Source organism: Molothrus ater, chromosome 6, assembly GCF_012460135.2.
Source record: "Molothrus ater isolate BHLD 08-10-18 breed brown headed cowbird chromosome 6, BPBGC_Mater_1.1, whole genome shotgun sequence".
NCBI lineage: Eukaryota > Metazoa > Chordata > Aves > Passeriformes > Icteridae > Molothrus > Molothrus ater.
In genome coordinates, this window is record NC_050483.2 from 48,709,671 (window position 1) to 48,724,002 (window position 14,332).

Genomic DNA, 14,332 nt, shown 5'->3' on the forward strand with positions numbered 1-14,332 from the left:
GTTAAACACATGGCAAATACTGCACACATACGATACCACCGTTACCACAGTGGGAATGTTCCAAATTGGATGGAGATTGTAAACACTCTTATTGCAGTTTGAGCACTATAGCAGAATTTGGGGGATAGGGAGCAATGGTGCTGGACTTGAGATGAGGAATTTTAAAGTTAGGTAAAAATGCTTAGAAGAAAATGATGATATAAAAATATGGGGCCTGCAGTAGGAGGCTGTGAGAAGTAGTGAGCAGATAGTTGTGAGGGTGAGGAAGTATTTTGTGAGTTTTGGATCCGAGTGTGAGACAATAGAGAGGTTTACATTTTCTGCTAGGAAATCAGTAGGGCTCCTGCTGTTACTGATGATACCTATGCAAATTAAGCTTAGGAACATAATTTCCCACTAGTTCCAAAGGGTAAATATTAAAGTTTACTTAATACTAACTCTCTGTTTTAAGTCTTTTCCTGCCCTAACTCAGTTTACTGCAGTAAGTGAGTGTACTCTCTTCTTTCAAGGGTCCCATGTTTGTCTCTTTAATACACACAAAAGTTATCAATCTCTTACAGTTCAGTAGTATTATACATCTATTACAGGATGTTGCATAGGATGAAATACTTGACTTTAGTCCTTTTGACAAAAGTTCTTTTTCTTTCAGTTAGTCTTCCTCGGTAAATGGTTAACAGTAGTCGATACCAGTATCTGCTATTGAAATAAATCTGTCTTACCTAGGATGTCACAAGTGAAGTGGAAATTGCCTTTGGCTGATTTTAGACACACACTGCTTCCCAATTTCTTGATGATGGAAAAGGGATCATTTTTGTGATTGGTCACTTGAAGCCCCAGGCCTTTGTTTCGGATGATTTTAGACTGAAATCATCATTGTAACAGTGTGTGTAAATTAAAACCAAACTTTTTATTCTGGTCCTTCTACACTGGTTTTGTTTCACCCTGCAGTAAATAGTTGTTGTGTTTTCCTGTGCTCATTATTTGGGTGGACACTGCCTGAATTTTTGCCTGTCTTTTAAATACAGCCTTTTTCTGGTCTCAAAACTGTCATTGAGTGATTTAAATTTAATATTTGAAAGAGCTTCCATTGCTTGTGTTTGGTAGTAGATTGCCAATGCTCACTTTTACCTTTTTACTGGCATAAGTTCTGCTCTGTAATGTAGGTAAAATACTAGCTGTGGTTATTGGTAACACATGATGTGATGAAAGGCAGATCATGTAACACCGTAGCTTTACTAATGTCTTTAGCATTTCATAATTTTTCTCTTTTTAGCAGAAGCAGTCCTGCGCCAGCTGTAACAGCAGCATCTGTGACCAACACACAGGCTTCTGAAGTCACTGTGCCACAAATAAATTCCAGTGAAAGCTCAGGGGGTAAGGAAAATGGTGTAGCATATTGTTTCTATTGAATTTTTTGTAATGTTTATAAGACAGTTTTTCTTCCAGCTTGAGTCTTCTAGTCTTTGCATAACACATGCTGTAATGTGTTCTTCTTCATACACATAGTTCAATAATTTCTTAAGGATTCATAAAATCAGAGAAATATTTGCTGTGATATTTAATTCTTTTATTCTTAGAGATTTATATTTGCCATTCACAATAGCAGTAGTGTTCCAATGACCTAATGTAGGTCTGTAGTTTGGTTAGCTAAATGAGGAAAAAATTATCTAAAGCTGGAAGAACAATTTTTATACTTATTTTTAATTCATTTTGTAGTTAAACTCAAGGTGGTTCTGTACTGTCTGTATGTAGTCTGTCCTCCCATGTTCCCGCTCCTTGTGCTTCATGAATTTGATTCTAGGAATGCAAAAGACTCAGATGTAAGCAGAAACACCTGTTCCTTACTGATGTCTGTTCAGATATGTCCCACTGCGTGTGCTGACTTTATCCTCTGTTTTCTGCAAGAAAAAGTATACTTTACTTAAAAATTTAAAAATTATACTCTTAAGTCAAAGAATAAAAGCATCTGGTGAAAATATTTTCTTAGAATCAGCTACTCTTCTTTTTTGATGGTGCTTTAGTGTACAAGGAGCAAGTCAGAAATAGATGGAAAAGGGGAGCGACTGGTTAGCCTTTCAAAATGAAATCTCTTATTCACTCTTGATGTGTGGCATGGTTTAGTCTTACTTCTCTCTGATTTTTATCGTGTCACAGGTGCATCAATGTGAGTTAGTTTGTCCATGAGCACTAAATGGAGCTTAAATGGCGTGACTGGTTTTTGGATTTGGAAGCATATCAGAAGTTGTTCATTCTTTTTTTGCTTAATCAAAATGTTAATCACCTGATAGTTGTTAATGAAAAATTTCCTCAATGTATTTTTTCTCATCCTGGAGCATCTCCCTATGTGCGCTTATTGGTTTGAGGTAGGCAATTGATGAGATAGAGCTTTGTCATATGGAGCATTTTTCAAAAGGATGTATATAATATCAATTCTTTATTTGATGCTCTGTGATGACTTCATATTTGTCACTAGATAAGCTAAGCCTGAGAAGTGATAAACTTAATTTTTGAGTGAAAAAGGGAGTATCACATTGCTCTTGGATTTTATTTAATGCAGTCTTGGCAATGCATATATATGGCTGAGTACAGAAGCAGTAGAGTTTCCTTAGGTACCACAAATACTACAGCTGTATTATACAGAGCTCTGTCTGGGCTCATATAGCCTGCCTTAAGCAGGGTTAATTAGGCTAAGCAGAGTGTCATTGCCATGGCTACCCTATGTCTGGTACAGGAATTCTTTCTCAGAATCATGTGTTAAGGGCTTGGAATGGACCTAAAAGATCATCTAACCCCGACTCCTCCTGCCATGGGCAGGGACACTTCCCACTAGACCAGTTTGTTCAAGGCCTTAACTGACCTGGATTTGAACACTGCCAGGGTCAGGGCATCCAAAACCTCCTTGGACAACCTGTTCCCGTGTCTCAGTACCTCACACTAAAGAATTTCTTGTAATACCTAACCCAGATTTCCCCTCTTTCAGTCTGTGCCCATTGCTCTTTGTGCCCTCACTACAGTTCCTGACAAAGAATCCCTTTTTGGCTTCCCTGTAGGCCCCCTTCTGGTAGTGCAAGGTTGCTGTGAGTTCTCCATGCAACCTTCTCTTCTTCAGGCTGACCAGCCCCAATTTTCTCAGCCTCTCTTTGGAGGGGAGGTGCTCCAGTCCTCTTAATAACTTCACAGCCTCCTCTGGACTTGCTTCAACAGTTCCATGTCCTTCTTTTACTGGGGACACCAGAACTGTACACAGCTGTACTCCAGGTGGGGTCTCACAAGAGCAGGGTAGAGGGGAAAAGTCCCCTCCCTCAACCTACTGCCCAGACCCCTTTGGCTGCAGCCCAGGGCACATGTGGCTGTCTGGGCTGTGAGCACATTTGCCAGCTCATGTTGAGTTTTTCATCAACCATGGCCCCCAAGTCTTTGTCCTCAGGGACTTTGTCTCAGTCACTTCTCTGCCCAGCCTGTGGGTGTGCCTGGGTTTGCCACAACCCAGCCACAGGACCTTGCACTCACTCTATTGAACTTCAAGAGGTTTGCATTGACCCACCTGTCCAGCCTGTGCAAGTCCCTCTGGATGGCATCCTGTCTCTCCAGTGTGTCAGCTGCACCACACAGCCTGGTGTCACCAGTGAACTTGCTGAGGGTGCAGTCAAGCTCAAGAATGAGCTTGAAACTAAACTGTGCAGTGTACGCACACTTGCTGTTCCAAACATGATGCTACACCATTAACTGTACCACTTCCTTGATGCCTGCTTGATGTCAGGGGTTTTGATTAGAGACCAAAAATACCAGTGATTGAACTGAAATGATTGTGTCGATTCCTCTTGTTGAAGGTCTTTAAATTGTTTGTCCATAGGTACTTCAAATGAAAGCATTCCTCAAACTGCCACACAACCAGCCATTTCTCCACCACCAAAGCCTACCATCTCTAGAATTGTTCCCTCAGCGTATCTATTAAATCCATCACCAAGAAGTTCAGGAAATGTTGCAACAAAAATGCCTAGCCCTGTCGCAGCAGTGAAAAGGACATCTTCTCCCCATAAAGAAGAGTCTCCTAAGAAAATTAAAATTGAAGAGGTATTTGAGATTTTGAGATCATACCATAGCAATGTTCAAAACTTTGAATATTCATTTCACCCAGAGTGCTGATTCTCATATTCCAAGTTTCAGATATTTCTTATTCTGGTTGCATTGCTGCTTGATGTTTTCAGCTTGCCAAGGTGTTAGTATTTTTATTTTGTTGGTATTCATCACATGACACATGTACTGCATTAGCACAAATGCTTAGAATCGAGATTCTTACCTTAAAAGTAATTATTTTGGTAAGCCTGTAATATGCTAAGTCTTACAACTAATTCTGTCCTTTTAAACACTTTGACCTTATTTTCTTGTTGATTTTTTAAAAATACAGTTTTATGATTTGTAATAGTTTCTGTGTTTGCTTTTCAGCAGGATGAAATAAGTGAAGATACTAGCTGTATAGATTTGAATGAACATGAAAAAATGGAAACTAAGGTATATATGCCTAGACAGTATACTTTTGTATATATTATTTGGGAAAATTACTGCTTCTCTCTAGGAATGACTAAGAGCGTGTCTATATCTAGACTCTCCAGTAAAGATATCAAAATGATATCTTATTTTTTTAATGTTCATGTCAGTATTGATGGAGTCCATTGCCTGCTGGCATGCTAAGTTGAGCCCAAATCCATAATCACATAGGACTGTAATTTCTTTGCTGGTCAGTCACATGCTATTAAGCATGGTGAAAAAATTAGTCATCATATTTATATTTCAGTTTGTTGAATTAGATCATGGATGTGTCAATATGCCATGTTTTTCCTGCATCCCAAACCTGATGTATGTTAATTAGTGAAAGAACAATTGTCCTAAGTATTCTATTTGGAGTTTGGATGTCGGGCTGAGCATCCTAAAGCCAGCCCCCTTGTTCACTTTTTAGATAAAGAAATTTCAAGTGATAATAAGTAAATCTTCTGTGCAGGTGAAATTATTGTGTGAAGTTACAGCATACTGTTTGGGGACTTAGGAGATTCCATGTGCCTCTCCAGTATCTTGTAGTTAGCAGACAATTTTTCTGTCTTAGTGGTGAACAGAAAGGGTGACAGACTCTTTTTAGCCTTATGATACCAGCTCTCCAGTTGGGATTTTGCAGTTTTTATGGGGCACATTCTGTTGTCTCTGGAATACTCTGAAAGTTATGCTTATGCTTAAAGTTAAATGTAAGTTCTTTGGTTTATAGCTTCAGTGGCCATAAGCGAGGAATTGTATCTTGTTAGGCAGTCACCTTTCAGTGTCTCTGAAGTTAAGGTAGGTGAGGGCAGAAATACATGTAAGCACTTAATCCTCAATTCAAAAATAGATCCACTGGATACAGATAATTATAAAAGACATAGGTAATCCTATGTTAGTTTTTATTGGCAGTCTCCTCTAAGTCTTTGTCCTTAATATTTGTGTAAGGAAATGGTGGAATTAAATTTCTTAAATTAACATAAACACAGGTTTTCATACATTGAAATGCATTCCTCTTTTAGGGTGTGTTCATGGTACACTTTGAGCTAGCAGACTGTTTTTATTAAAACGAGAATGTGCCATTGTCCTGCTTTAGTCCTGTAGTCCCACTGTTTTACCTGCAGATCAGTCTCTGACACTCACCTATTTATTCAGAAAGCTGATTCAACCCATTAAAGCAGCAGGAAAACTTTACTGGCAGAATGGCAAAAGCTGTTGAATTTTTAAACAAATTCTGTAGTGTTTCACATGATCCTCCTTGATAATACACTTTTTGTCTTTAGTGAGTTGAACGACATGTAATGTTTTGCTATGGGATTCTGTATAAAAGGTGTTAATTGGTTAAACAAGTGACAGCTGATAAGTGATATAGCTTGTGTTGATGTCAAATCCCTAATAAGTGAAACATTCTCCAGTGTGGTGATTCTTTCCTAAAAGGAACGGTGTCAATGCAGCAAGCATCAATGCTTGCATTTTTCTTTTGCTGAATATGCACAATGTAAATCATTCTGGAGTGCTGGGTGTTCTATATAAGTAGCTCATTGGAAGTGGTGTAACTGTGATGATGCTTTTGGGTTTTTTTTCAGGAGCAAGTTGAGACAGAAGTGAATGTTAATTCTCAAACAGAAACTCTTCAGACAACTTCTCTGCAAGCTCCTCAGGTACTGTTTTTAAAACCAATACTGCCATGTAATGTATTTATGTACTAATCTGTGGTGAAAGAATTGAAACTGAAATGAGTCCAGATGCTAAAAATAAATGTATAATTTTAAATAGAAATCCATTTTATGGTAAGCTACTTGTTCTTACTGTCCCAATTTTTGTGTTTTAGATGCTTATTGATCTTATTGAATGTGCATTGTAGCTAAACATGTATGGCTTGCCATACAAACTGACCGAAGCTGGATTCGCTCTTCTGAATTGTGCCTTCAAAGTAAGGGGCTCAGTTTATTCCGTTGTGCTTTGCACATCACAGAATAATCCTTTCTAACAAGGAAACAAATGCTTTAAATAGCTGCTGCTCAAAGATATCCAGCTAGAGGTTGAGGATGTCTGAAGTGTAATTATAGATTCTGATATTTGGTATGAGAGACAAGTTGTAAGTTTGTCACTCCTTAGCCAGCTGGTGTTAGCAGTGTAAAGTCCTTTGCAAAACAGTAAGAATTCTGTACCATTCACTTAAATTTTTGTTTCTAGTATTGTAACAACTTTTAGAGAGCACCTCTGTTTCTTACTAGTATTTTTAAACTTATCTTAGTGCTCTGCTGATTAAAGTATCACTATCAAGCACTTTATGCACACTTGAATCATTGAAGCATATGTAGTGAATGTGTTGGTTGAAAATAGAAAGTGTTGCAATAGTAATAATTGTATTTCTTACTGGACATTTTGAACGGTATAAGCAGTACTGAATAAAGATAGCAAAACTGTTTGGCAAAAACTGTAGATGCTACATGGACTTCCTAAACTGCTTTGGGGAATTTTTTAGATCATTTAGTAAGTATACCAATTTTATTTTTTCTGTTGTTGTGGGGGATTATATAAAGCTTTGTAGCTTTTTTACAGATTGTGTGGTTGTTAATTTAGCACACAGTAAGTAATCTGGAAACTACAAAGGATGGTGAGCCTTCTCTGTCATTTTTCAGTGTTCTTGTTGGCTTTGTTTAAAACACTGCCCATGTCGCAGAAAATAGAAACACGTCAAACTTCAGATCAGCACCAACCAGGGGGTTACTTGGGGCAGGGGTGATGTGAAGCCCAGAGCTATTTTGTCCTGGGTCCCTGCTGCTTTGTGCACAAACACATCAGTCAGTGTTAACTTGACTGATTTATTTATAATAAAGCAGCAATTAAGAGTAGTCATTTTAATGCAGATTTCCCCATGTATCAAAGGTACCTTATATAAATTTTGAACATTTATAATGTAAGGAAACATTTTACGATAAATGATGTGAAGTATTGCATAATAACTGCGTTATTGGGATGGCAAATAATGTGCCACAGTGGAAGTGAAAATACTTAAAAGAAAAAAAACAAACCACTCCAACCTTAGAGGCATGTATAGCAAGTGAGAAATAAATTAATCTCATTGAATCTTGGGTGTGTTTCTGTCTTTTCCTTTAGTTTGTTTTAGATACAGTTTTTCTGAATGGCATTTAAGTCTTATAAGTGAGAAAAAATTGTTGAGATTATTGTCAAGGTGGAATTCTTAAAACATTCATACAGTACTTTTTAGAGTTCGTAACTTTTTTGTCATGTAAATCTGAACCAATATGATAAATTGGAAATTTGACTATAGAGTTTTACAACAGTCTGCAGTGTATGAAGACACACACTTTGGATTGGGAACTGTTTTTTATCACTCGTCTCTAAGGGCAGAGACTTAACACTGAATTGTTAAGAGATGTTTTCAAATACTAAATATGTAGATCAGATAGTTGATGTTACTGATCAAGCATCATTATTATTTGGATGTTTTACTATAATACAGGTTATTAGTAGGCCCAGCTTTATCTGCACCACGTGCTAATTTCTTGCAGTTGTCAAAAAAAAAGAAAAGCACACAAAAATTCTTGTAGAAATTTTCCTTACTAAAGACTCTGTAGGCAAAGGAAATACCTGCTTCTCTCTTTATAATCTGTAATTATCTTCATATATTCCTAAAAAGTTCTCTAAAGATCTTTGTTTTGAAAGTTAATGCCAATTACCACAATATTTTTCTTTTTACATTTACAAAGTTAAAATACAACCAAACTTCTTTTCTTTACAGAAAACACCCAGTACAGACCTTTCAGATATCCCTGCTCTTCCTGCAAATCCTATTCCTGTTATCAAGAATTCAATAAAATTGAGATTGAACCGGTAAAAACCACCTCAGGGGTCCATAAACAGTATCTGCCAACTCAACCTGTTGTCTTCTAATGCTAGAAAAAAAGGAGAACGGAGGGTGCAAGACTAGAACATAATCGCAAATGGATTTAGGTATATGTTGTGCACTTCCCTTTCTGGACTAAAGTCGCCACTTGATTGGAAGTCCAGGTTAGTATGTGAAGCCAGGAGTACAATTAATGTGTTAGCAACAGTTACATTAAATATTTCGAAGGATTACTGCCTTTAAAAACATGAACACTATTTGTAGCCATATTTGACATTCTGATTGAATTTGTTTGATGCATTGTTTCAAAATTGAGATAAAACTGGCATAAGAATCCCTTAAATGCACTTTTATGTACTTTTTTATTGGAGTATGACTAATTTTAGATCTTTAGCTGATAAAATTTCATTTTATTGAAGAGTCTCTTCAATAGTAGTAATTTGCAAATTGGATGACATTCTATGACATACTATACATTGAAAGCAAAGTGTATAGTATAGTTAGTTCAACTGCCATCAAGCAGCAGTAAGTCTTTAAAATGTAATGTCAAATCTTGGGGTCATAAGCCGTAAGTTGAGGAAGTAATTGGGAAGTTTTGGTATTGGTGGGACATGATTAAGGTGTGGTCTACTTTTATTTATAGGATTGTTTTAAGGTGCATACAAATCAGCAATCAAACAGTAAATAAACTTTCTTTTGAGCTAACTGAACTCCTTATTCCCTTTTTTTTATCCCTTTATTTCTTGGGAAAATATTTTGCATTTACTGTTGGGGGTTTTTTTTCAAATTATTTTTTTCTGCTTGTATGCACCGTATAGAACAATAGTTATTTATACAAAATAAAAACAAGCCATGTACTCATTTGGGTTCCCTCCTGCCCCTTACCTAGTTGTAATACCTTGTGGGCCTCTAGGCACAAATTCAGAATTTGTCCCATGACTAAAGTGTTTAGGTAAATATTGTGTGCCTGTGAAATACACCACCTGTCTTGATGGCCTTTGAATCACTAAATATGATTTTTGTACACTCCATAAAGGTCCCCTATGCATTGAAAAGCTAAAAATTTTAAATAAAGGCAAAAAGATTTTTCCCTAAGAATTTTAACCTTTTTATTTTTAGATAGTTCATCACAAGTAGTTTTACATACTGAACAACACCAAATTTTTAAAAATCATATTTCTAGTAAGCACTTGACATCTAGTAAACTCTCTTACTCCTATTTTTTTGTTCTTGTAGTCCTATCAAAAAAGTAACAGCTTTTTCTTTTGAAAGAACTGAACCTCTCATGGCAAAGAACAGTATTTGAGGAACATGAGGGATACCAACAGTAATACCAGATGTAGATAACAAACTTCATGTTACTATTACTTAAGTCTGAAATATGTGGGATGTCAAATCATACTTCCCATACTTTGATTAGCATGTTTTATGAACTCCCTTCTCCCATTGTGCTCCATCCTATTACACATGCATCTTTCATGTTACAAGTTAAATTACTTACACTCTTCCCCTTATCCTTCTAAATTAATTCTCCAAAGTCAGAGTGTAGCTTATCTTTTACTTAGGCTGTGCAGTAACTGAAGGGTTTTTTTATTTTTGCCATTTGTCTAAGATGTCTAGTATACAATATTTCTCTTTTCCTCGCCCTGTGCAGCCTGCTGTCGTCCACCCCCCAAAGAAGGTTATATCTTAACAGTTGAAGTGTACAAGCTGTCTGTGTATTTTGTGTAGCTATGGAGTTTAGATCGAAATTGCCAGGCACAAATTTAGTCTTGTCATTTTGTTTACACATCGGAAAATCTTTTTCATTTTATTAAACGTTTCATGTAACTGCACCCAAGTTTTGCCAAGCTGGAAACTTGGAACCTTTCTGTATAGTGACTTTTTAATTCTAGTTTTCATAACCTGGAGATCAGACTGTTGCTTTCGCATGATGTACGTAGTGTCTCATGACTGGAGTTTGCTTTGTTTTATAGTATCTGTACTCCTTGTATTTTTCAAGAGCTATTTTGTAAACAGATGATGTATTTCTCCATTGAAAACACAATAAAAAACAGCACAATCCCATGGTTGTCTAATTTTTCTGACTATACTAAATTGGTTTTACTTTCTTAATTCTTACTTAGCTCTCAAATTTTCTGCTAAGGCAAAATATGGTGTGGCCTAAAGGAAATAGAGTAGATAATGCTTATTTAGAGAGCATTCATTTATGTTTGCAATAGGAAGTGGAAATAACACTCAAGGATGTTGGGTTCTAGCTATTAAAGGGAAAGTTTGTGAATTGTGCAGTGTTTTGGTGGGGGCAGAGTCGACAAAAAACAAAACATTTAAGGGCATCCATTCCATCTCTTCATCCTAAATTCTTAAAAGTGGACAAAACTAGAAGAAACACGTGCCTAAACAATTTGGGGGTATGCTATTTTCAGCAAATGTTTGAGCTTCATTTTTTAAAAGCATTGGCTGTCAGAATTTTGGCACCTCAGGCTTTTCCTGCAAGTGCCTATTCTTTATGTCAGCAGATGGCACTATTTCTCTTCTTCTTAAGTAGTTTAAGCATGTCCTGAAATAAAAGTAAAAATTGCAGGAAGCTGTGCATCACTTGATTGATCTTTGTATCAGCATGAGCCCAATCCTCCTAATGCTTGATGTGAGTAACTTTAATAAGTAGTCTACTTTTGACTAAAATTTCTTTAACTGCTAAAACCACTGATGATTTTGGTCTTCATATTATAATTGCCCTGCCTAAAACAATAAACCTTTCTGTTGTATATATTTTTCACAGCATGAAATTGTCTTGTTTAAAACAGATTAATCATTTTTATATCCTGCCCACCACATCTCCCTTTCATCACAGCTGATGGTGTTATTTATGGCTTTAATTCATCTTGTATTTTCTCTGACCAGTAAAAATCTGCTAGTAGATACACAAATTTCTGTTTAATGTGTTTTAGGTACTCTCAATAGGTTTCAGTAGCTATTTTTTCTGAGTTGCTCATCATCAACCTCCTGAATTAAGTTCACTGACTCATAAGGATCTGCAAACAAGAAGCTGAAAATTACTGTTGTAGCCAAAATAATTAACATTAATAAGCCATGGTTTAACAGATGGCTTTAGACATACTGATTGGAATCAGACATTCGAGTTGATGAGTTCTAGCTAAAGTTGTGCTTCCTTGTAGATAGTATGTGTGCATGCCACTTCCTATTAAATGCACTTAGTGCATTTCTTAGTTTTGGAGGGGTTTTCTTTGTTTTGGGTTTTTCTTAAACGGCATTTTTTTTAAACTTGTAGCTACAAGTATATGGTAATTGAGTTGTAATGAATATCAATTGTTAGTAAATACTTAATGAAAGAATGAATTCTATCAACAGTAAAAGATGAAACAGTTCTTCAGCATCTAGAATAACCAAAAGTATTTCAGCATACAAGAACATACAATATTGACTCTGAGCCAGAACCTATGCTTAAATGCACTAAAAACTACTGTGATAGTTACTGAGGAAGCAGAATATGTTTATCCTCATAAAAGATATTATTTAGAAGTTGTGTGTATTTGTAGAAAAGGTATTTTGCATGTTGTAGTGTTGCTGGCATCATTTATGTAAGTTCATGGAAACACTAGTCAAGTACCTTTGCTATGATTAATCTCTCTGCCATCATTGTGGCTGAACAATACTTCAGATTTCATCACTTGTTATGCAGGTCTTGATGGTACAGTTAGGAATGTACCTGTATTATCTGAATACTGAGTGGGTTCACTATTTTTTTACAGATCCAGTATTCATATTGGAAAAATGTCAGTAATACAAATCAGTAAACTGATTTTAGTTGAATAATCATAGTAGTAATAAGTGTCTGTTCAGTAGAAACAAAGCATCTTGGTTTTGTTGGTAGAGGCAGATGCAGTTTGCTACATCTACAAAGTTCAAACTAATAATTTGAAATACCTACAAACATCAGCTAATACTGTCACCAAAAGAATGCAGACTTTAATATGAAACTTCAGAGGGCATGTTTATGAAAAAGATAATATGGTTAACCACTGCTGGATATTCCATCTGTGTTTTGGATATTTAAACTAAGGATTTTTTTTTAAATGAAGTTTAGGTATATTTTTATTGTTCTAACAAAATCCTGGAATGCTGTCTATTGGTAACTTTTTTTCCTGCCTTCCATACTTAATTATGAATTATGTTACTAAATTAACTAGATCACAGGTCCTATCAGCAAGTCTTGGATATCTTAATTACCTCAGTATTTTTATTATCTCTATTCTAGTGCAATGTTTCAAATAAATTAAGAATGACAAATGTCCTACACACTGTAATAAGTTAAATGTAAAGGTATAGTAATGGTTGGGAAAAATATTTTGTGATATATGTAGATATTATTAAGCTTTGGTTTTGTATTAAGTTACTGTCTCTAAATGAGAGCTAGAATCCATGAAAGTAATAGGAAAGGATAAAGAGTGAAATTATTATTGATGTAAGGTGATAAAAGCCCCAGCTTATTAGAGAAAAAAAGCTGCATTTATGTATTTAAGGAACTAGCCAATCATTTAAACTGCTGTGGCTCACACAGATGCTGGACAGCTTACAAATGCAAATGCTGCTTTTGCTCTATGTACGAGCTAGCATTCCTGTTTTCTGTTTGTATTTGTCAAGTCAATCACCTGAATAAGGTTACTTAAGTAAATTTTTGCATGCCTAAACTCTACACATTCAAAACTGTTCAGTTTATCTGAGGTTATATCTGAGGTTATTTCTGTGGCTCTTGGTTCAGTTAGGGTAAAACACTGACCTAAAGGAGATAGAATTACTAAAGTAGAACAGAATGTTGGGTCAAGTTCCCTTTATTGATCGGGCACTTCAAATGGCCTGAAGATAAAACTGGAGGCAAGGTGGGCAATCTTTGATGTTTAAGAAACAACTTCCCCATCTCCTCAAATAGAAATTTGATTCTAAGTAAACATAATAAATATGATACTTCTTGAAAGAGCGTGGAAGAGTTGTGCTGTGTCTGCTGCTCCAGCATTCCTGCCCCGTGCCCTGAGCCGTGTCTCGTGCTGTGTGCTTCCAGAATTCTGGCATGCGCGCTGTCCTTGTTTGCGTTCCGAGTCTGCAGCGGAGCTGTTAATAAAGAGATTGATGATAAAGTTGTCGGGAAGAGACAGTTGGACAGGACTGCTCGCCATGAGTGACAGAGGGCACGCTCTGCCTTCACAGCCGAGAACGCTGCCCCCAGCCGAGAGCCGGCCATGCCTGGACGCTGTGCCAAGCCTGTTCAGCGCGTGGGGAGAGGAGCTGCAGCCTGTACCAAGGATTTCAATTAGATTTGGAGCTTGGGCTCTTAAAGTGAGATTTCTCTTATTTAGGATCAGCATGCAATTTTTAAAAACTTGATGTTCTCTTGAGAATAAACACAGTTTCAGCAGCAATATAAAGGCAGAAATTTTTGAGAATGATCTTTAAATATTTCACAATGATATTTCGTTGTGATCTGGTTCAATTAAGTGAAATGGAGATTCTTAAAATGAACATTTTTTGCTTTTATGGAGAATAAATGAATTATACATGTACTCAGTCTAGACATTAGCTTCTGTAGGAATCTCTTGCCAAAATATCATAAACTTGGTTTGACTCAGTCACATGGTTGGAATAAGAGAAGCCCAGGATGACGGATGGAAGCATTCATTGTCTCAGCCACAGTTTATCATCTGTAAGTTTTATCCGTTACAATGTAAAAAAACAGTGAGACTGATAAAACGTTTGATAGTTTAGGCCATCTGCTCACACAGTATATTAGAGTTATTAGTGATTGTTCCTACTGTTTCTTACCATCACCCAGAACAGTGTGTGGATTTTCTGTTCACTAGTGATTACTAAATGTGGTATCTCATCTGGGAGTATTTTTTTTTTCTTGTAGCATCT

General features: G+C 36.4%; 1 protein-coding gene across 4 annotated transcripts in view; it reads left to right on the forward strand.

The window, feature by feature from the left end:
- Positions 1 to 10,468, forward strand: part of PAPOLA (poly(A) polymerase alpha) — a 43,831-nt gene extending 33,363 nt beyond the window's left edge. Inside the window, exons 18-22 of one of the 4 annotated variants that reach the window (XM_036383412.2) lie at positions 1,277 to 1,374; positions 3,854 to 4,074; positions 4,450 to 4,512; positions 6,114 to 6,188; positions 8,297 to 10,468. In XM_036383412.2, coding sequence (XP_036239305.1) covers positions 1,277 to 1,374; positions 3,854 to 4,074; positions 4,450 to 4,512; positions 6,114 to 6,188; positions 8,297 to 8,392 — 553 coding nt within the window. In that variant the 3' untranslated portion in view covers positions 8,393 to 10,468. Of the gene's footprint in view, positions 1 to 1,273; positions 1,375 to 3,853; positions 4,075 to 4,446; positions 4,513 to 6,113; positions 6,189 to 8,296 lie in introns of all 4 variants that reach the window. The other 3 variants (XM_036383409.2, XM_036383411.2, XM_036383410.2) reach the window with 3 other exon arrangements.
- The last annotated feature ends 3,864 nt before the right edge of the window (positions 10,469 to 14,332 follow it).